Raw genomic sequence first — 24,344 nt, 5'->3', positions numbered from 1 at the left:
CAGGACCTGTGTGTGAAAGTTTTTAAGATATTGTTGTACCTTTGGGTTGTAGGAAATGTGCACAATTTGTTTGCTTCTACATCTTAACATGCCATGTTGCATCACATATACAACAATAATAAGAATAAATAATAATGCATTTGAACGAAGATAGGATTATTAGTTGTGACATACCATTTACCACAACAGGAACTGTATAGTTTGCCACAGCTACAGCATTTGTTGCTCGACAGGTGTAATTTCCTGTGTGTTTCACAGTAAGACTGCTGAAACTCAAAGTACTTGAGAAGTCATCTATAGTCTTTTCTGTAATTCCTTGTCCTTGAGAAATATTTGAGCCATCTTTCAACCATACAATTGATACTGGACTGTCTCCTTTGCTCACAATGCATGTCAAATGTATTCTCATACCTCTCTGCAACTTTGGTTTTATTAAAATAGGATCTATTTCTGGTGCCTCTGGAATAGATAGAAGTGTGATTCACATATTAAATATTTTAACAATATTGATCAATCTCATTAAAGTCCTTGTGAGTGTATTGTTTCATCACTTATAAAACACAAAATAAGCACATACTAAAATATCCAACACTTTGGCCACAATGCTCTGGTCTTCCTCAGCACATAGCCTGAGGATCAAAGCTCTCAACAGTTCTAGATCGAAAGGAATAAATGCAGGTATTATGTACATTAACTTCCATTGAATTAGTTCTGTTACACATACCTAATACTTGAACTTTAACTTTTCTTCTGGCTGAACGCCCACTAGGATTTCTAGCAATGCATACATATACTCCACTGTCCTCAGATTTATCAACATCTTTTATTGAAAGTGTACCATTGGAAAACAATGTTCGCCTCTCAGTTTCATTAAGGGGTCTTCCTGAAACAAAGAGTGTAAGGAAAAATTATCTGAATAGAGCTGTTGTATACTATAATTATGTAGTTTTCACACAGTTCTGTGTAATACAGTCCGTAAAATACTATACTCACTAATTTATTGGTTTAAATGTAAAGAATATTAAAACAGGCTAGTGTTACATCAATGTATTAATTACCAGTAACAAAGAAATAGAAACAGTCATCACTTACCAGCCTTAAATCTTGTAATTTTAAAGGGAGGGCTACAAATAAACTGAAAACTACCCAAATTAAGATCTGGATGCCAGCTATACGATGAACGAGGGTGGCATGGGAATGGCATAAATAATTTCAGAGAATTGAGTCTATGAAGAACATGCTAATCAAGGGGAACGGATTTCAATGCTGTATAAAGTGCTGCTACTTTTACTAGTTTTCCAACTAAAATAAATTCTGTTACTGAAATGCTTACTATTTCTAATGGTGTCTGCTTTGAGTAAGAAGTTTTTCGTGTCACTCCCAATGAAACAGAGCTACAGCATGTTATCCTACATTCTGTGAAATAAAGTTTGCTATGAAGATAATATTAAATCACAATCCAGCTTGCTATTTATTTTTCATTCATAGCAGTTCCTGAAAGCTTCACTGGGAAAGTAGTTAAATCTAATTTTATGCTTTAGTAGCTTGAGTAACTGATCACAAATCACAAAGCAGTAAAAATACATCATGATGCATTATGAAAAGACTTCAGGTCACCCATAAGTTGATTTGAGCCATAAATATTGAGGCAGCTTCTTCAACTGGCATTCCAGTACTGTTGCTTCTTTGTTCCACTAAGCAAGATTTCACACTAATTAATAAGATAAGTTCATATTGTGGGAAGATGATTTTTAAATAAATGTAGGTTTCTCATGATGTATGTAAACCACCTAAAGCAAATGCCAGAATACTTATTTCTACAAGGTCATGGTTGATTCCTTCTCTGTATTGTGACTATTTGATTGAGCACCCTATCTTTGATAACCATAATTTTGATGAAGTGTTAGACTTTACCGTACGGTAAGTCTCCCCTGACCTGCAGTTCTGGGTGACTTTCCCAGAATCTACCTGTTTACCTAGACCTCTCCAGTCCTTTTCCTTTGTGCTTCTTCCTTGCCCCTCAACCCTTCTGCCTGAAGAAGGAGCCACTGGCTCCAAAAGCTTGCCATTTACAACAGTCTTTTATGTGTGTGTTCTTCTGCTGCTTGGTGAGTAGTTTTTTACGTATCCAATTAAATAATTTTATCAATAATTGATAGCTTCTGCTGTTATAAGAAAGACAGTTTGAATGAGGAAACTGAAATGCTGTCTACAGAAGATTAAAGTAAAAATGGAAATATATAAATGGTCAGAATCTTTTTCCTTCTCTGAGAAAGTGTATGTTATTTGGAAACCTACTCACATGTTACACATCACAAGTTGTTACATATCTGATCCATTAACAATTTTCATTGTGTATGCCAAGAGTATTCATCTTTTCTTACAGACATAGGCGACTAAAATTCTGTGATACTTAACAGTGTAATTATATAAATATTAAGAAAGTTGTAGTATATTAAAATTGGTCACTTACTATAGCTAAGGAAGCAGAAGTGACAACTTCTCAAATAGTGTCATTAAAAGGCTTACAAACAAGACTGAGTACATTTATAACTTTGGGGTGAATCATTTTTTTGAGCTGCTGGGGATAGGAGTGCAGCATTGCCAGCAGTGAGCTCGTTCTGACCACTAGCTGGGGTATTTATGTGTAGTACAAGGTGATGTTAAGATCTGCCTATGTTTTTTGGCAATGACATTAGTATGAGCTCCCACAAATAATGAAAGATTCCAAATTTACAACTGTACAGAAGCATTTTTTTGCTTTAGGTATTTTTTTTAAATTTACAAATAGCAAATAAAAAATGCAGAACGTTTGTTTATTTGGCTTGCAGGCATAAACAATAGAACAAGTGACATGCAATCTCTCACTGCCACCTTTACAGTAGACAAAACCAATACTTGGCCATCTTTAAAAATATGCATGTAATAGCTATTAAAGCATATGCTTGCTGCAGCTGCCAGTATCTACATTTAGAGCTATATTCTGCAGGTCACATTATGGTACATGGCAGAGGGTTTAACTGTCATTTTATATTCCATTCACAAATGCATTGTTGGTAAAGCTCTATATGACATTTAATTTCTCTATTTTTTGTTGTTGTGATCATTTTGTGAGATGCATGTGACAGGAAGTAATGAACTGCCTGATACTTTGTGAATTTCAATGGTAAACCTGCCCATGATTCACAATGCCTTTCTTGTAGGGCCTGCCATTGTAGTCTGATGAGCGTTTCTGTACCAATCTCATGTCAAGTAAATAAACCTGTGATGAAACACTTTGGTCTTCATTGGATCTCTTCAGTAAATCAGATACAATTCCTAGTCTGATGAACAGTACACAAGAATTGCTTTAACAAATGATCCAAGTCTTACAAGGATGAATTACATTTCCTTCAGGTTTCCCTATGAACCTCAGTCTGGCATCTGCTTTTCCTAGTATTGCAAATTCCAAAGTAATACATTAGCTGTATAAAATCCTCCAATTCTGCATGACATGATTGCCACAATGGTAATGCCCTAAAAGTGTGTAGACAAAAATGTATAGGTCATGCTCACCTTTTAAGATTGAACTCCATGTTTAAAAATAAAAAAAGTTTATGGGAAAAGAAGTAGCTAATCATGAAAATCCATATATGTAACTGTCCCTTGTTGCAATCAAGAATATGAATTACGATAAATAAATCAGTACCACCAATAATGAATACTATCTTAACTAATGAAATAAACAGAAAGAAATGATCACATGTTTATTTGCTGTTTGGAAAGGAGATAAGTTCTAAAACACAAATTTTTTATGGTACGAATAAATTTTTCTCCAGAGTAAGTAATTTTGACTCTTAACAGTGACTTTTTATCCACACACTTTTTGCAGCTCACCATCCTTTTCCCAGTGGATGCTGCTGATAGGATGTCCTGTGACATAGCAATTGAAAATAGCATCTGTACCAGCTGTGACAGTCTTGTCTTGCATAGGCTTGATGAATGGTGGTCCAAGTATATGAAGGTAGGCCTGTGGGGAATAAAATGCTATGTTATGAAATTAATTATGAACACATGTGTAAATTCAGGTAAGGTAAGTTACACAATGACTGCTGATGATGTCTGAAACATATAAATCTAGATATGGTGATATTTTGGGATTGCAGCTGGATGTCACTGACTTCTTGCAACTCACCTGAAGAGGACGGACAGGCTCTCAACAGAAATATCGTGGCAAGAAGTTGACGTCATCCACTTGCTATCTCAGAATTTCATGGAATACTCATTATGGAGAGAAAACTTCAAGATACACATACAAATGCCAGTTTTAAAATTTTTGTATTGGCTAAAGCAAAGCTTTGTGATTGAGCTTCAAAATAAACACATTATTAACTTGCATGTGAACATGAAAGGTTACCACCAAAAAGTCTTGCTGATAATGTAATTAAATTTATTAACAATGAGGAGAAAAAGGAACGGCAGTGCTGATGGGAAAGATGGTGGAATGTGCTCACAAAATGTGAAAGCTGAGTACACCATGTGATCAAAAGTATCTGGTTGGTCTGCCTATTATACATTATGACAGATGGTGGAATGTGCTCACAAAATGTGAAAGCTGAGTACACCATGTGATCAAAAGTATCTGGTTGGTCATAATGTATAATAGGCAGACCAACCAGATACTTTTGATCACATGGTGTACTCAGCTTTCACATTTTGTGAGCACATTCCACCATCTTTCCCATCAGCACTGCCGTTCCTTTTTCTCCTCATTGTTAATAAATTTAATTACATTATCATTACATTGTTTTATCAACATTACAAATAAGCATTAACTTTGCAAAAACCTTATAGCTTTTGTTGCAAGGAAGTGATCTTCAAGGCTAGGCAGGGAAGTACACGAAAAAAATGTTCTATCTATAAAATTTGGTTTTCAAAGGTTCCAGGCACAACGCTGTTTCCGAAATTGTATATCATTGAGTTTTTACGAAGAAATAAAGCATTAGAATTGAAGCAGCCAGATGTTTAATCCAGATGAAATGTGAATTAATACGTATTGCGCTGTTAATAAATGTTGCCAGTTTTGGAAGAAGTATTGTCAAGTAGGAGGATCAGTCACTGTTATGCAAGGTATTGATGTGTAACATGTACAGTACGTGTTATAGCTCCACTTGTAAATCGGACTAGGACTGAGGAGGCCTACAGTTTAAATTCCCATTTGGCCATTCAGATTAAGGTTTTCTGTAATTTTCCTAAATTGTGCCAGGTATATGTCGGGATGGATCCTCTTGAAGGAAACAGCCAGTTCCCTTCCCGATCCTTCCCTAATCTGACCTTGTGTCCCATCTATAATGATCTCATTGGAGATCGGATGCCAAACACTAATCTCCCTTCCTTTAAATGGACCACTGCATGTGCAGTTTAACTGTGTAGCTATCTGTGCAAGCCATTGGCTGATTTAACACAGTGGTTGGCACACTGGACTTGTATTTGAGTCGAAGATGGTTCAAATTCGCATCTGACCATCCAGATTTAGGTTTCCCGTGATTTCGCTAAACCGATTAAGCCCAATGCTGGGATGGATCGTTCCAAAGGGCATGGCAGACTGTCTTCCTCAGCCTTCATTAGTCTGGGCTTGTGTTCTGTCTCTAATGACTACACTGCCAGTGGGATGTTACACGGTAATCTTTCCTCCGTCCAAGTCAGAATTTGTACAATTGCTAATATCTGAACTGAAGGCATGTTGCCCTGAGTTGTCAGTTCTGACATTCCAAGCAGTGTTTGCGACAATCAGGTGACAAAAGATGACAGGAGAAGGACAGCCTACAGTTATCTGTGTGACTGCAGTTGCACTGCTTCTTTAACTGTTTCCTTTTCCTGTGTCTCAGGCATAAATATGGCTTCAAATGGCTCTGCGCACTATGGGACTTAAGTGCTGAGGTCATAAGTCCCCTAGAACTTAGAACTATTTAAACCTAACTAACCTAAGGACATCACACACATCCATGCCCGAGGCAGGATTCGAACCTGCGACCGCAGCGGTCGCGCATTTCGAGACTGTAGCGCCTAGAACCGCTCGGTCACTCCGGCCGGCGAATAAATATGATGATGGTGCTGCCACCCTGGCCAGGCTTTGCTGGGTAATATATATTCATGGCACTTTGTTTCTACACAGCACAAGAGATTCCAGCCGCTCGGTCTGGGTGCGTGATTCTGTGAATCGTTTCTTCTGATCTGTAACTTCTGTTTATCCCTTTTTTTGTTGTTGATGATGTAATTTGGATAGCCAAAGGTTCTGAATTATGGCTGGAGTGTAGGTAAACAGATGAGTGGGGCTTTTACGGCAAGTGATTCGTGTAGCTTATGTTGGAAGTTGCGTACCTGGTGCGTGACGGAACCGACGGCGTTGCTGGCTGTACAGGTGTAGCGGCCGCCGTGCTCTGGCGCCAGGGCGGACACGTTGAGGTAGCTGAGGACGCCGTCGGCGGTGACGCGGTTGCTGACGGCGACGCGCTCCCCGCCCGGCGACGACTCGAGCGGCGCGCCGTCCAGCGCCCAGGAGACGACGGGCGCCGGCGAGCCCGACGCCTCGCACTGAGCCGACCACGCCGAGCCGGGCGCCAGCGTCGCGTTCGCGATCGTGCGCAGCAGCACCGGCGCCGCGTCTGCAACAACAGGGACGTCCTGAACGCCAGCGCCGGAAAATTGGACGCAGACGTATGACAGTACTCTCAAACACGGCTAATTATTGCGAAAGCTACAATATCATAGAAGAATCAATCAGGTCAATGAATTCAATCTCGACGGATGTGCCGAATATTGTACTAGTAATAGGTGATTTATATTAGTGGTATGTGGCGTAGAAGCGGCAGGGGGGGGTCTGAGGAGGGGGGGGGGGGCAATCTAACGAAGACACTGTGATTGGTCGCTCTCTTACCCGACGTCAGCAGGCAGACAACCGCCGGCCGTGCCAGGCAGCTCGCTATATGAAGGCAGGGTTGCGGGAAGATTTAGGTAGCATGCGCCCTCCGCAAACGATTTAAACGTTTCCAAAATGTGAAACTTCCTGGCAGATTAAAACTGTGTGTCCGACCGAGACTCGAACTCGGGACCTTTGCCTTTCGCGGACAAGTGCTCTACCAACTGAGCTACCCAAGAACGACGCACACCCCCTCTTCACAGCTTTACTTCTGCCAGTACCTCGTCTCCTACCTTCCAAACTTTACAGAAGTGTGAGTTGTGCTTGGATAGCTCAGTTGGTAGAGCACTTGCCCGCATAAGTCAAAGATCCTGAATTCGAGTCTCGGTCAGGCACACAGTTTTAATCTGCCAGGAAGTTTCAACCAGTTCACACTCCACTGCAGAGTGAAAATCTCATTCTGGAAACATCCCCCAGGCTGTGGCTAAGCCGTGTCTCACTAATATCCTTTCTTTCAGGAGTGCTAGTTCTCCAGGTTCACAGGAGAGCTTCTGTGAAGTTTGGAAGGTAGGAGACGAGGTTCGGGCAGGAGTAAAGCTGTGAGGAGAGGGCGTGAGTCCTGCTTGGGTAGCTCAGTTGGACAGTCGGCCTTTGGCTGTGGAGCGGTGCGGGGTACGTCCCGGCCGCTCCGTGTCGCGTTTCCGGGTGTGTTGTTGTTTACCGCGCCGGCGCGCTAGTGTTACGTATTGCCGTCACGTTCCTGACACACGATGGCTCTTTCGTATCGGAAAGCCACGATCAAGCTGCAGTTCGACACTACGTTCTCTAGACCCAAGGCCCACGAAGTAGAGCGTTTTTTACGCGATGTGGTACATGTTGATCCTAACGAGCTGATCGGTATCCACTTATCTATTGTCTCCAGCGTCGTATATCTTAAGTTCACTGACGACGAAGCATGTGACAAACTTCTCAGACGCTCGACGGCAGGTTATCGGTTCTGCCACTCAGACGGAAACGTGGGTGTGGTGACGCTTGAACGTGCTGGATTGGGAATCCAAAATGTGCGCGTGTTTGAGCTCCCTTTTGAAGTTCCAGCGGATTTGGTCACCCTTGCTCTTCGACCCTATGGAACAATTCTCGGCCACACGGCCGAAAAATGGAAGACCTTCGACACCTACCCTGCGACAAGTCCGTATTGACCTGCATCGCCATATTCCTTCGTATCTCACGATCGCTGGTTGCAGGGCAATAATTATTTACGACGGTCAGCCGAGAACCTGCTCCGGTTGTGGCCAGACGGGACACATGCGTACCGAATGCCTGCAACGCCGTCTCGCGCAGACACCCTCGACCGACCAGATTCGTCCGTCGACACCGACCTCTCTGCCGATTACGTATGTTGCGGCGGCGAGACGGGAGACGCCAGCTGTATATGACGACCCCACTGTATTGGTGCGAGCTTTGGAGGACCCTGCAGTAGCTTCCACGGAGCCCCAAGCGTCTTTCAGTGCTGATGCTACTGATGTCCTTTCGTCGGACCCCGGCGCACCGTCACAACGGCTCGCCGACGGTGCGATGGAAGTTGAAGCACAGGATGCAGCGTCCTCCCCTTGCCCTACGTCGGAAACAGAGGCGCGGCAGCGTAAGCAGAAATCACCCAAGCGTCATAAGAAGCGGCGCAAGACAACCGACGACGTAGAACAGCCCGAGGCGACACCGCTGGATGACGAGGTGCCTCAACCGCTCCACCGCGCCGACACAGGCGACCCTACCGTCTCACACGGTTCGACGTCTTCTCCCACTACCGCTGGGTCTGGACCACATGGGGATGCGGGAGATCACCGCAGCTCCGACATCGGGGATGCACCCTTGCCTCCGTCTGCCTCTCGAGATCCAGTGGTGTCAACGTCCCTGGGCGACTGGGCGCAGGAGATGGAGTTGCAGGATGCGTTTCAGAACCAAGACGATGCACCGATGCCGATGGCAGCGTCTACGCTGCCGGCGACAGACGCCTAGGACGGCATGAGCACCTCTCGTCGCTGCCTAGCACTTCGCAAGACCGGCGCTCCACGTCACGACTACTGCCCTCCTGTCATACCATGGTCACCTCCCGAGACTTGATGGACCAGGCATACCGCCTCGCCACGATCAACGTCAATGGCATTACATCTGATGTCAAGACCCGTATGCTGAAGGATACGTTACGCGCTGCGGATCTGGACGTTGTTTTCCTTCAAGAAGTCCGATCAGGACTCTGTCTCGATGCTTACGGATATGACGCCTACACTATGCCTGCAGATGTGGGCGGCGGAGGTACGGCGATTCTACTGCGGGAAGGGATAATGGCCACTGATGTCTCCTATTTACCGTCGGCCCGGGGGGTCGCACTCACGATTGGTACAGTACGTCTGGTGAACTTATATGCTCCTTCAGGCACCGGCAAAAGGAGAGAACGGCGCACCTTTTTTGCCGAAGATATAGCCCCGCTCTTCCAGGGCAATACCGACCACTTGGTAGTAGGCGGCGATTTTAATTGTGTGCTCCGCCCATCCGACCAGGAGCCACACTATACCACCTGCCCGGCACTCCAGGCACTTGTACAGGACTTGGCCTTGTTGGACACCTGGATCATCCAACACGGCGACCGTCGAGCACACACCTACTTTACTAGTCACTCCGCGAGCCGTTTGGATCGAGTCTACGTCACCCGCGGCCTACGATCGGCCGTTGTCGACGCTGAGATGTGGCCGGCAGCGTTCACGGATCACCTCGCATATGTGTGTACTCTCACCCTTCCCCGCCAGCGCATCCGCCGAAGTAGGTGTCCGTGGCGCCTCAATGTGGCCCTTCTTGATGAGATAAATTGCAGACGCGCAGTCGAGTCCACATGGAGCACTTGCCACCAGCGTTTACCCGCCTACCGTTCTGTACTTCAATGGTGGTTACGGTGTGCAAAACCCGCACTGTGCCGAACATTAGTCAGCTATGGACGCGACCGAGCGCGCTGGTATACTGCGACTACTGATTTTTACTATACTGCGCTCCGCGAACTGGCTGTACAACCGCCGTCGCCAGAGCGACAATCAGCAGTACAACGCGTCAAGGCACAATTGCTTCGTATCAACGCCGTACGTCTTGCGGGTGTGCGGGTGCGAGCGAGGACGACTGATGATGTTCGTGGTGAACGACCTTCCCTCCACCAGATCATTCAAGAACGCCGAAGACGCAAGAGGCAGCTCATTACCGAGGTTGAGACGGAGGACGGGCGACGCGTTGACGCACAAATGGATATCGTCCGAGCGTTCACACAGCCATATAAACTTCTTTACGAGAGGGAGTCCCACATGAATGTAGGGGTCAGGGAAGTCCTATCTGACCTACCAGTCTCTCGGAACCTACAAGATGATGCTACGCTCTTGTCGGCGGTGACTTTGGAAGAACTGCGAGAGGCTCTGTTGCGTGGCTCTCCCAACAAAACGCCTGGCCCTGAAGGCCTCCCTCTTGAACTTTACAAGCGGTTCTTTGATCTCATGGGCCCAATGTGGGTCAGGATGTACAGTGAACTCCTGGACGCCGATTTTCAGGTACCATCTGACTTAACTGAGGGTCTCTTGATCCCTGTGCCCAAACCCGGCGGAGGCCGTCGCCCTCTTGATTTTCGCCCGTTGACAATGCTAAACACTGACTATAAGCTGTTGACACGCATGCTCCGTGAGAGGCTCAAACCTACGGTAATGGCGGCCATTCACACTGATCAAACCTGCCTCGGGGGCAACACTAATGTGTTTACGACTTTAAGCACCTATAGAGACGTGGTGGCGCTCATGCAAACTTGCCGCCTCCAAGGCGCTCTTGTTGCGCTGGACTTCGACCATGCTTTCGACCGCGTTAACCATGGTTTCCTGCGTACTGTTATGGAACACATCGGTGTCCCGCGTCTGACGACGTCTGTTGTGCTTCGATTGATCCATGGGGCTGTCACGAGGATTATGATCAACGGCTGTCGGTCCGCCCCCGTCCGTGTCAACAGGTCCGTCCGGCAGGGTTGTCCTCTTTCTGCCATGCTCTTCGCCGTTGCCCTCGAACCAGCTCTTCACGGACTACGGCGACGCTTAGAAGGACTTACCCTCCGTTCCGTAACCTTTCGATGTGGTGCATACGCCGACGATGTGATGTTCTTAGCACGGTCTGGTGACGAAATACACACGGCGTTTTCCTGGCTCCACCAGTATGGGGCGGTGGCAGGCAGTGTGCTCAACCTTCGGAAATCACGCTACATGGAGGTAGGACGAGGAATGCCTGCAGGTCTGGCCGTACCTCTGACAAAGGTCCCGATGCTCAAGTGTTTAGGGATATCACTCCATCGACAAATACAACGCACGGCGGCCTTTACGTATCGTATGGTCTTACGACGACTCCGTTTAGAGGCTCGTCTCAATAAATTCAGATCATTGAACATTTTGCAACGCGCCCAATACGTTAATGTGTACATGGCTTCTCACCTTAACCATTACGCCCATGTACTGCCGATAACGGACACGATGGCTTCCAGGATACAGGCAGTGTTTGGACACGTGGTGAACGATGGTGCTGTTTTCAAGATCCGTTTTTTTACGCTTACTTTACCCTTCGACAAAGGCGGTGTTGGACTCACTCACGTCAAGCACAGAGCGCTGGCACTGTATCTCCGTTCCATGAGGCGACTCTGGCTTTCACCAACAGCCAGTCTCCCAGGCCTACTGATTGAAGAAGTGGCCCCACGTACGCTGTACCCACCGGTACCAGTTGGACATTTATCGCCCTCGCTGTCACACATTAGAACGTTTTTCGTAGAGCATAGCTATGTGTTGCGGGTTATATCGGAGAGACGGAATCCGACAGCGAAGACTTATTATAGTGCTCTCCAGCACTGGACTCCGGATAACAACATTGTACGGCGCCACCCTACGGTCGACTGGCCACGAGTATGGCGAGCCATCCACGCGCCGTTCCTGTCTACTTTCGTGCGGTCGACGTGGTATGTGGTCGTTAACGAGAAACTTCCAACCCGACAACGGCTGCATGCCATTCACCTAATTGACGACCCTGTGTGCCCCCGTTGCACGACGTTAGACACGGACGAACATAGACTGAACTGTGGCCCCGCGCGTGAGTGCTGGAAACTGATCCGCCAGATCCTGGCTTTCCTGCTCCGCCGCCCCTACGTTTCGATTTTACCCCAAGAACTCTTTCATCCCGACGCTGTCTATTTCCCTATGACCCGGATGAATGCGGTTAATTGGGTACGAGGAATGGCGATACACTACATATACCGCGATGGAGACAAAGACGTCCTCGATTTATGGTACTATATGATCGACGAGTTTCTGGTCTTAACGAACAGACAGGATTACCGGAACCTTTTTGCGAACTATTTGGGTTCGTCATTCATGGACCCACCACCCAGCTGGGGTGTGCCGGGTGTGAGAAGACATTAACTTGTAGATGTGGTCTTTCCACGATTCCCCTATGGTAACAGAAACAGTCTCTGACTGTGTGCAGCGGCCCCGGGCGCTCCAACGATTGGTGGCTGGTGATGTCCAATGCAATGACGACCGCCCGTTCCTGGCCGCCCGCCTAGCAATGTGACCGCGGCGAGCAAGATGGCCCTTTTTAGTTCACTTTATTGGCAACCTTTTGCGCATGGCTGCCTTGTTTTTTTTATGCATTCTCAAAAAAAAAATGTAGTTAGTAGTTTGTGAAATAAGCATTGTAGGCTGTGATTATATTTTTGTTGAGCTTAATAATTAGTGTGTGTAGAAACACCATTTTCTTTAAGTATTCATTGACATATTTCTGTACATGTTAATTGCATAAGTGCCTTAGTACAACTTCAGTTTTGTGGCTTTGTCATCGCATTTCCATGAAAGTAACCAAAAAGATGGGAGGTTATTTTATGCACAGACTGATTTTTTCTTTTCTTTTTTTGTAATATTTTTATTTTCCATTTGAAGTGTAAAATTTGAGCTTAATTGTTATGTTCTGCACCACAAAGGTGAAGCTTTGTAAGACTTTTACCAATAAGCTGTTTTCTTGTGTACTATTTTGTAATTGAATCTCATTTGTATTAAAAAATAAATTTTGTACTATGAAGAAAAAAAAAGGGTAGCGTAATAAAAAAAAGGGGGGTAGCAAAAAAAAAAAAGTTCTAGGGGAGTGATGACCATAGATTAAAAAAAAAAAAGTTGGTAGAGCACTTGCTCGCGAAAGGCAAAGGTCCCGAGTTCGACTCTTGGTCCGGCACACAATTTTAATCTGCCGGGAAGTTTCATATCATCGCACACAACGCTGCAGTGTGAAAAATCTCATTCTGGTTTTCTAAAATGTGTTGAACAGAAATATATAAATAGGTCGTAACAAATACCTGTACATAATTAAAAATAACTCCTCATTAGATGCAATTATTCAATTCGGTAAACGAACATACCTGTATCCTGTAATTTTTAAGTATATGAATCGCCTCTTGTGAGGGAAGGGAAGCGAATCTTCAACTTTTACGTGGTCGAAAGGCTGTCCACGTCTAATCCTTCTTTGCTGTGTTCTTCTTACATGCCTGCAAGTACTTCTCTTTACACAAATGCATAATGTGAATAAATGTTCTCGTTCTCGCGTACAAACGAATTACATCTTTTTGCACAAAGGAAACTTTGTTTTAATGATTGATGTAAAAGTTTTAACTACTTTGTCACAGTTAGAAATGGTATGTCCATGAAAACCACAAAATATGATTTCAAACTGTTTTGCTGTGTTCACCCACTCTGTTGTAGAATTTAAAAGACCCCTCGAGAAACAGTAGATATCCAGGAATCAGAACCTGTTCCACGAACTGAGCGCATTTCAGTTCCTGATCACAGGGATTTTTCAGTGGCTCGACACTTCAATGCAACTGAACACAGTCAGGTGAAACGTCCTCTGCATTAGTTTCTTCCCTTTATTTCGTGGACTGTTCTCAGGAATTCTTCCCCTTCCAGTAACCGTGTATTACACGTTGAGCTTTCACTTGGTTTTTTACTCTGTCACGACAGTAGAAAGTTCACTGGTACTCGTGCATTTCGAAGTCTACAGGAGCTGTGCTGATTCTCTCATAAGCAAACCATGCACATCGTCTGCATTTCCTGTTAAAACAAGAAGCCGAATGTTGTACTTGACATCGACTGCTGAAGAATTGTAGGCGGCACTAATACCTCGAATTCTCGAAAAATAATTTTCTAGATAGTCCTTATTTTGTCGAGGTGTTCGGATATACCTTCCTTTATCTTTCCTTACTTCTTCAAACAGTTCTAGAATTGACGTGATGGAGATGATAAAACCATTTTGAAACGGCAACAAAAGTTTTCTGCTTCCAAAGCGCTTATCATGACAAACATCTCGAAAGCTTCTTGAAGTGTTCTCTTGGGTTGGAAGGTACAGACCGTACCCACTTCGTAGAGGCGTGCCATGCTCAAAGGGAAATCTGCAATTCAAAACCTCGAACACACCACTGACTAATTCAAAGAAAATACAGTAGTGGTTTTTTAGTGCGGTGTGTAAATATAAACGAGCAAACATCCTACCATTTTGTCGTGTTCTATCTATGACATTGTGATAAGTGGTGATAAGTGATAAGGGGTGTGTTATATTCGCGGCACCTTTCTGACTGTGTAAAAGGCTCTCAATTAACATTAGGCAGTACTACTCCATCCAAAATGTGGTTTCTAAGAAGCTTCAGTAAATGAGGCACATTGTAGAAAACCCATATCTTCAATTCCTTGTACGCTGGGTTTGTGAAAAATGTTTCGGGTGGGTTGACACAAAGCTCATTCCACTCTTCAGATATTTTTCCTCCAATATCACACGTTACGGTCACAACGTGAAGCCATGAATGTTCGACTTTTATTATCATATCTTGGAGCAGATACTGTTCACTGTCACATCAAAATCATAATAAACTAGTTGCATCCAAGACTTACATAAACCACATTTACTTGTTCCGTAAATTTTGTTTCGCCTGTTTTTGGAATGGGGGACTGATGACCTTAGCTGTTTAGTCCCCCCTTAAACATCCCAACAACCACCACCATAAACCACAAATCATCACAACTAATACATTGCTGTGTGGTCCCAAAATCTTGTCTTCCTTTTCATCGTAGCGATGCAGCCATCAATATCCATTTCGTCAAAGCACAGCGTAGTTTTGTTTTCTAACCAGTAAATGTATTACTCTTTCTATCAAAATTGTCTAAACTTCTTCCGAAACACGTGGACTGCGCTTAAAATTTCTAGTCTAATTTTGAAGCGTTGCACAACAGGGCAAAGGAATGTTATGATTTAGCAAATACGTATAAGATTTTCCAGAAAGAGCCTCTAAAGTTAGTGCGTTGACAATATTCTGGGAACTCCATTTAACCCGGGTGTTGCCTTGTAACAAACAGCGAATTTGTCCTGGAGTGATACATTTACATAATAAATTTTATACCTTCTTCTTTACCACACATTCTTTCAGATGTGTACTTAATTTTCTCTTTTATAACAAGACGCACAGCGCAAGTGGCACTGTTGGAAGCTTGGCCGCGGATCAATGCGGAATGGATTACGTTATAGCGTAATGCTACGTTGAGTCTCACCATCGTTCCATCTTATACGATCGGAAGGACAAGTTGTAAAAAACATGGAAACAAATGGCGGTATGCCTCGTTCGCGCCAAATGGAGCAGTATAAGCGCGTGAATGAGTTCGAATAGATTTGTGATGATATTTTCGCAGTGGCGCATGTATGGAAATTATCTTTCAGTGAATCATCAAGTGCTTGTATTTATCACCTGTATTTCTGTTTCGTGTGCTTGTGCAACTGAATATTGTTTTGTGTTATTTCGGATGAACATACGACGGTAGTTTGAGAAGTCTGGTAATAGGCAAGCAGCTCACCTTGCTTCTCGACATAGCCTCCTTTGAGAGATATACACTTGGTCTGGCGATCCTTAAGCTTCTTCATCCCGTCGCAAAAATAGGTTCTATCATATTTTACAAAATACTCATTGACTGCCACTATCACTTCCTCATTTGAAGGAAATGTCTTCCCAGATAGCCAAAGTTTCAAGTTCGGTAACAGGAACAAGTCACTTGGGGCTACGTCTGGTGAACAGGATCCTTGAGCAATCGAGTCAAAGCTCAGTTCATCCATTTTCGCCATTGTTATTGCTGATGTGTGGATTTGTGCATTACCCTAGTGGAAGAGGACTTTCTTGTGTGCCAACCTTTTTTCAGTCAACGAAAGTTTCAAACGATCCAATAATGAATCATAATAGGGTCCAGTTGTGGTTCTGCCTTTTCCCAAGTAATCTATACGGATTATTCCTTGGGAATTCCCACCCCCCACCCACCCAAAAAATAGACAAGTGGCCATCACCTTACCAGTTGACAAAATGGTCTTTGTCTTCTGTACACTTTCACCAGCCTTTGTCAATTGTTTTGCCTGCCGTTTTGACTGTAAAATGAAATGTCGTGTGGCTATGGCCTCCCGTCGGATAAACTGGTCGCCTTTTTAGTTGATGCCACTTCGGCAACTTGCGCGTCGATGGGGATGACGAGATGATGACAACACAACACCGAGTATCTGAGAGAAGAAAACTACCGACTCAGCCGGGAATCGAACGTGGACCTCTTTGCATATCATTCCGTTGTGCCGACCACTTTTTTATTTGATTTTTTCTTTTCTGAATTTTTCTTTTTTTTAAATTTTAAACGTCTACACTAATTGCTTTGGCGCTTCAGCCTATGTGGATACCAAGCTCATAATTCGAACGTGGGTCTCTTGCATACTTTTTTATCAACAGTTCTTCAAGGTAGAATTTAAACATACACAAATGAGTTTCAGTTTAACAAAAATATTAGAAAAACATTGAATACAACAAAATATAACACATTCTGTCTTTTTTTTCCAACGCATGAGTACGTGGATAAGGGTGTTGCATCATGTAGCAGGTAGGCATGGCACATCCCAACTTTGACTGGGGGGGGGGGGGGGGGGGGTCAAGGAAGACGCTGCGGACATAACCGGCGAAAGTTTGTCGGTAAGATGGTTTTCGGGTGAGGGTGCTATGAACGGTCACAACTTAGTACCAGAAGTCGAGGACTGTATGCGGACCACTCTGAAAGAGGTATTCTAAAGCCTGTCCTCGAAACCAGATGAGTGTATGATGCTTAGCAAGAGGGTAGTGAAATGTCTGGGGCAACAACAAGAAATCTGCGGCTAGCCCATCGTCGTTGGCGGGGCACGGAGGTAAAAGCCCACGATTCGTTGGATTAGGGGCCAAACGTTTCGTCGGGAATTTGCTGTAGACTAAAACATACCAGAGTGCAGACACAGACGACGTTAAAAAGGGTGCGTGCACACACCTCTAAACCGTTCACCATTTAATGTCAGTGTGCTGTCGTACCATGGGGTCACAAGAGTTGGACAGTATAAACAAACGATAATAGTCTTTTGTACGGGGAAGACGGGTGACGGGAAGATCGACCTGAACGCAGCTGAGTTCGATGAAACAATTGGCGACATGGTAAAATAATGGAGAAATAGGTGCCACATTGATCGGTGGATCGAGATGAGCTGGTCGGAGGATATCGAAGAGACTGCGAGTTAAGGACGGGACAGGCCCGCGCCAGTGCCGCAACATAGTATGGACAAAGAGTGAAGAAGATCGTGCCCGCACGTTGACGAGTCCGAGGCCGCCTTTTGCAGGAGGCAGTGTTAAAGTGTTGTAGCGGATTTTGAAAAGTGCCCCTGCTGACACGAAATTCCAGTGGCTGGTTGGATGTGGCGGCCAAGGAGTAACGGCATTGGGAGGATCTGGGCGACGTGTACCAGTTTAGGAGTGACATACATGTTGTGATATGACACGTTGGAGTTGGTTTAAGTTACGGTGCACTTGACCCCGAACATGGTGTCGAATCGACTGCAAAAGCCGCCGGTAAGCGAGGGCCACTGTGCGGTATGTGGAGCTCGTAAATTCGATACCCAAGTAACGAACAGCGGTATTGACTGGGAGTGGGGTCGGCACCATAACAGGGAGGCCACACCCAGTGTGCATCATAATCGATTTGCGGACCTTAAGAATGCCACCCGAAATACGTCCATACTGGTGGAGGAGCAGGTGGGAAAGAGGAGGTCGTCCGCATAAGCCCAGCAGTGAAAGGTGCAGTCTCATAAAGTGAGACCCTGCGGTCTAGAGGTGAGACCAGTGATGAAGAGCTCAAGTACAATGGCACTCGTGAAATCGATGGCTACCAGTGCTGCACGAAGGCGACAAGCTGCCGCCAGCGTGATAAGGCTACGGCATTCTCCTAGGGCTGTTTGTGGGGTGGCCCCATAACCACGTGCAGTCTGCTCCAGTGAAAGGGCCATAGGTAAGACGGTACGAATGCGCGCTGCTAAGAGGCGTACATAGATTTTATAGTCTGAATTCATCAATGTAAGGGGGTGGTATGCAGAGATATTAGACCCTCCCTTCGGTTTAGGCACAGGTAGAAGAATGCCAGCGACGAATTCAGATGGAACTGGGAAGGACGGAGTAAAGAGTTCCTAAATCATGTCCGTCCAGCAAGGAAGCATTAACGTGGTGAACGCCCAGTAAAACTCCACGGGGAGACCATCCGGTCCTGGTGATTTGTTCTTGGCCCCCTTGTTGATCGCATTTACCACCTCTTCTGCGGTGATTGCAGACATCATGGACGTTGACTCGGCTACAGTGAGCGTCTGATCAGGGGGAGGATGGAGATTATCAGCAATTGGCGTTGCCATCGGTTCGTCGTCATAAAATTGGCGATAATGTTCAGCAGAGGCAAACACCACTGCCGCCTGTGTTGTGTGGTGAACACCGTCGGAGGTCGTGATGTTCGGGACGAAATGTCGTCGTCGACGACGATGGTCGGATGCGGCATGGATTGTGGTTGGCGTTTCGTCGTGGAGGACGTCCTGTCGTCGGGACCGCACCACGACACCATACAGTCGTGCACGTTGGAGAGAGAGGAGACCAGCTTTAGCACACTGTCGTTACCTATGGGTTTTAGGTGATTGAGGGAGCGTATCGAGCTCACATAGAACGGCGTAGTGAAAATTTGTGGTGTCTCGATGCGATGCTGTTTCTTCCTTGCTACCTTGCATGAAGATTTTTCTGATCGCAGGGTTGACACATTTGAATCACCAATGGAACGTGGATGTGTATTGTGGGAGGCGTCTTTCGGAAGACACCCATGTAGTGGCAATACGTTGCGGGCAGTGTGGATCATCAAGGAGGGATGCATTAAGCTTCAAGTAACTTTTGCTGCGCCATACTGACTGAGGCGGCAAAGCTAGGGAGCAAATGATGGCGCTATGGCGCGAAAATGCAAGGGGTCATCGTTCTGCTTGGAAGACTTCGTTGCCAAGGTGGGCAGAGACATAAAATCGGCCCAGTCTGCTCGTAGAATGTGCTGTATAGTGGGTAAAACTGGGGGTATTGCCATGAATTTTTCCCAAACGTCCACTAGATGAAAACCTTCGATTAAGGTGAGCAGCGCCGGGCATGGCGAATAACCAGGCATTTGGTTCTGCGGATAGAGGACGCAGTTGAAATCGCCTTCCATGATAAGGCGGTCATAGCGCTCACAAAACAGGCGCGCCACGTCATGTCCTAAAAAAAGTGGACCGCTGCTGACGTTTCGTGGAGCCAGACGGAGCGTAGATATTGATGACGCGCGTGTCGAAGATGGTAATAGCAATGCCCCTACCAGAGGGAAGGATTGTCGTGTCCGTGAGTGGGATTCCTTCGCATATGTAGAAAGCCACTCCACGCCCTGATAGATCACATGTCAACGTGTATGAGTCGTAGCCGTAGACCGGTGGTATTGTGGCAACGCGAACTTCCTAAAGAAGGGCGACGTCGACGTCAGAGGCTCGAAGCATGTCACGTAGGAGCTGCAGCTCGGGTGCAGTGCCGATCATGTTGATGTTCAATGTGGCGAGCCGGTACGTTTGTTCCAGTGGTGGTGGGATGCGCAACTGCCATCATCAAGGGGAGTATGAGGAGAGCACCGACAGGAAGTCCAGTCCCATCCGCTGCAGTGCCTCGCTTTTGGTGATAACGGGCAGCCTCGTCCAGGGGAGGCAACTCATCCGGAGGAGAACGCGTACCTTTCTCAACGTTGTCGGCCCATGCTCCTGTGTCGTGGGTCTGTCCAATGTTCATGGGCAGTGCATCGTGGTGAGAGAGATCTGGAGCTGTCGGCGTGGAGACAGGCGTCTCAACCTGCACACCGATCGTTTCATTCTGCGTGGCGACTTTCATGGTGGTTCCGCCCTGCGAAGTGTCTTGTTCGTCGTGAAAGCTGTCCGCCAACCTCTGCGTGGAAATGGCGGCTGGTTCCGTGTTGTCTTCCTCGTCTTGGGTGGCGACGCTTTGAGAGCCCGTGGGTGAACGGCGGCGACGTTTGCTCCTGCGTGGCGAGCGCTGTTTGCGCACTTGTTCCTCAGTGTCGGACGACGGCATGGAGGAGCGTCGACTTGGTTCGAAGGCGTCGGTGGGTGCAATGAAGTTGTCAAATAGGTGTTGTGAAGAAGAACTGGTCTCCTCAGCGTCCGGTGCGGGAGCCTGTTCGGCGGCAGGGTCGTCAGGTGGGGCGTCCACACCGTCCATAGGTGACTCGGACGGCGGGACGTGCCGATCGGAGGGACCGGGCGACGGCTGGACGAAACTGTAGACGTGACGAGAGCAGCTGCTTAAGTGACTGGTAGGGTGGTCATCATGGGTGTGATGGACGCTTCCGACAACGGGAGCAGCACGACACGTCGTTGAATGCATTCATACCGCAGATGACATTCTTTCCCGCAACCGGAACAAGTGCGAGGTTGGCCGCCGTACATTATAATGACACGGCAGCCTCCGATACGTAGATAGGAAGGCACGTGTTTCTGCGACTCGATGCGCAGCTGTCTGACACCGTTTAAAACTGGATGGGTTTGAAATTGTGCAAATCGTTCGGCGACATGTTCCGGAACGTTGCCATAGGGACGGAGCGCCGCGATGACGACGTCTGCAGGTAGTTCGAACGGCAGTTCGAAGATTCTTATCGTTCGTGTGCCGAGACCTGCGTGATTGGCGGTAACGGGTCCGACGTTGCCGTCGGAATGATAGAAACGCAGTCCACGTTTTGCCTCTTGAAGCGCCTTGTTGCATGCAGCATCGTTGATCATTTTGACGTATACGGTACTGCTAACAATGGATAGGTGAATACTAATTAGATCCGTTAGTGATATTTTAACTTCGTCACGAATAAATCGTTCTACTTTCTGGGCCTTGGGTCGGGTGAAGTCTGAACAAAAGTTGAATTGTAATGACTTCTTACGATAGTTGTACGCCATGGTGGTCTACAAGGAAAACAGTACTTACAGTGGGCCGAAGTAAACACAACACACGGTGCGCGCCTCGCCTGCAGCGCTCTGGGGCGTGACCGCCTCGCAGCATTGCAGGCGGCAGACTGCCACTCAGCCATTGGGGTGGACGTATCGACTCTGATGTGTAACCATCATCCAGGTTTCATCAACAGTCACAAATCGGCACAAGAAGTCTTGCGGTTTGCGATTAAACATCGCTACACATTGTGTTGAAATGCTGTGCCGGATGAACTACTGGTCAACTGTGAGCAATCGCGGCACCCACCTCGCACGTACCTTTTCTCATACCCAGTTCTCCATGCAGATATTATGCATTCGCTTATATGAGATGCCTGCAGTCTCGGCAATCTCACGTACTTTTGTTCGGTGATCTTACATTACCACATCATGAATTTTGTCAATGATTTCCTCCGTGGTGAATTCAAATGGACGACCAGAGTGCACTTCGTCTTCGGAGCTTGCCCGACCACGCTTAAATTTGCTAGCTCAAAAGTAAATGGTCTCCAAGGATAGTGCAGAGTCTCCGTGAACTTCATCCAATTTTATTTTGATCTGATAATTCAGTCGTTCAAGTGAAAATGTTTAATAACAGCACGGAACTCGGTTTTGTCAATTTTCCGTCACAGTCGACACACCGACCAATTCAAACGGCTGTCAACTGTACGCCGTACATTATTGAAATTCGTTATAGGAGAATTGGAATAATTAAACTTACAAACCATGAAAAGGCAGCAAATGTTCCATTCTTTCTTGGAAATTTACCAGACTTATCAGACCACCCTCGTACATCTAAAAGGAGCATTGAACCTAGTGCCAGAACATTGTCTATCTTACTTGATGAAGAACTTGGCCAATTGCTACTGTAAAGCACCATGACATTTGCTTTAACTGGAAAGATATGGATGGATAGTTTTAGTACGACCTGCATACGTAATCGTCGGCCTCCACGTCATGTAAGTTACCAAGCTGCGGTCTAAAATGTTTCAATGCAACATGGACATACTTACCTAGAACGGCGCAAGGGGTGTGTGTGTGGGGGGGAGCTTAACGCAATTTTCTGCGAATAGGTCACCACGTAGATTGTCACCTCCATTCACTATAGTGGATGCTGTTGACTTCTTCTGAATCCAACTCATGACGTAAACATGAAGTGTCTTGATCAAAACTATACGTCGTTACATTTTCGCGGTTTGCTATTAAATTCTGGCTATGAATATTTCTTCTGCAACTTGAATTACAACGATTTACTTCCTCGTCGAGCGCCAATGCACTGATGTGCATGGCCACCCTGGTTACGGAAAATGGTTATAGACACGTACATACGGAATGTAAGATGTGAACGGCCGGCAAGCTCGGAGATCAGAGAACAGCGATGCTTATGATACACATTATAGACTACTGTTTTCGGATGTTCATGATTAATATATTACAAAAAAATATAAGAACATAGATATATGCAGGTGTGCAGTGGTCAGCACTTTTGTGCATACACAAGTATACGGGCATGATGTGTACCATGTTGATGGTTCTTACTGTGTTTGGTGGAACTGGTGGTCAATCTAAGTTACTAAAACTTTTGGGTTTTGTTTACAAAATAATGGCCTCAATGCTACACAACGTAAAATTAATTGGAAATATTTGGATTAAAAATACGAGTTTTATCAGTATAAAATGTAGATGACAGGATATGGATTAGTAGTAAGCTAAGGATATACAATTTTTTGGAGTTTGAATCCTGTCTTATACAATTTCTTGGAGTTTGGAAACTCTTCGTTGGATGCTGTAAGGTTCGTGGTGAATGCAAGTTTGTGAGATTGAGGATCATTCAGTGACGAAAACATTTAGTTACTTTTATTGGGATAAATAGGTAGTTTACAAGGTAGTAAAATTTTTTAGTGTTTTCTGTCAGACGGTGGCTAATTTTAGCTCGCGGTCGGGATCCAGTGCCAGGAGTGCCATGGTGTTAATTTTTTTGGTGCTATGATCATAATCTGTGCTGAAAGTTCGTGGCTGTGTATTGTGTCCAGGTTGGTTGTTAGTGTGTTGTGTATGATTGGAGGACGGAATGTGTATTTGAATTTAGGTTTTCTAACATTCTGCGTGGTGTCTGTCTGTTCTATATCGTGTCTCCCTACCACTTTCGCGCAACGACACTCTGAGAGTGTTTTTTAGGGAATTGACTAGTTTGAACCTGGGACCTATTGCTGGTAAGGAGACGCTAGACTACACATGGCATGTAGAGTTCAGAAGAGTTCAGTGAGACTAGCGATGATATAACCAAATACTTAATGATTTCAGCGTCAGCTCCACTGCACTCCTTGTAAAAGAATCTTAATACTAACTAAATGTAGTGGAAGGGGTTCAAGGCTTTATTATTTTTAGTTAGCTGGTAAAATAACGTCGAAAAAGCAGTTGAGTTTACCATTGAAAATTTTATTCTACTCACAAAACATTGTTTATAAATTGCACTATTGATAAAAGGAAATGTTTTAATACAGGATGGTAAAAACCAACAGCGTTCAACAAAAATGTGAAAGAATATTCCCTGAATGGGTTTCCAAGTTCTACAATGGATCGAAGGATGACCTATGCCATATCACATCTATAATCTAGGTTTAAATTAAGTTTCACAAAAGAAAAAACTATCAAAATGGTCTACAGTGGCCCTCAATTATCTTTAATTACTTATCTAACTTGTCGTAAATTACAGTGCCTGATGTGGCTTCTCAGTAAGTATATAACAGAAAAATCATCGCGCTTCAGATTTTTACTTCAAGTGGCAAATGTGAACACCATGAGCTTTAATTAACGATCGACACTAATATTACGCAAAAAGGCGGTGTAACAGATGAGACTTCTGCAGTTCCGAGTGAAGCTTTATGCGCTGTTATGCGGCATCGCGTGCGTTCATTACCTTGTCGGTGTTCGTCAGGGGGCGGCGGACAGCACAGCTCCGCTCACCTCGCCGTCTCGGAAGCAACTCTCCCCTAACTTCTCCTTA

At 45.5% G+C, this 24,344-nt stretch overlaps 1 protein-coding gene across 1 annotated transcript in view; it reads right to left on the bottom strand.

The window, feature by feature from the left end:
• Positions 1-24,344, bottom strand: part of LOC126335916 (Down syndrome cell adhesion molecule-like protein Dscam2) — a 217,596-nt gene that overhangs the window by 185,005 nt on the left and 8,247 nt on the right. The window contains exons 2-5 of the mRNA XM_049999389.1: positions 6,361-6,644; positions 3,877-4,009; positions 725-883; positions 175-459 (exon numbers count right to left, since the gene is read on the bottom strand). Coding sequence (XP_049855346.1) covers positions 175-459; positions 725-883; positions 3,877-4,009; positions 6,361-6,644 — 861 coding nt within the window. The remainder of the gene's footprint in view (positions 1-174; positions 460-724; positions 884-3,876; positions 4,010-6,360; positions 6,645-24,344) is intronic.

The sequence above is a fragment of the Schistocerca gregaria genome, chromosome 2 (assembly GCF_023897955.1).
Source record: "Schistocerca gregaria isolate iqSchGreg1 chromosome 2, iqSchGreg1.2, whole genome shotgun sequence".
Classification (NCBI taxonomy): Eukaryota; Metazoa; Arthropoda; class Insecta; order Orthoptera; family Acrididae; genus Schistocerca; species Schistocerca gregaria.
This window is presented reverse-complemented; position numbering and strand designations above follow the sequence as displayed.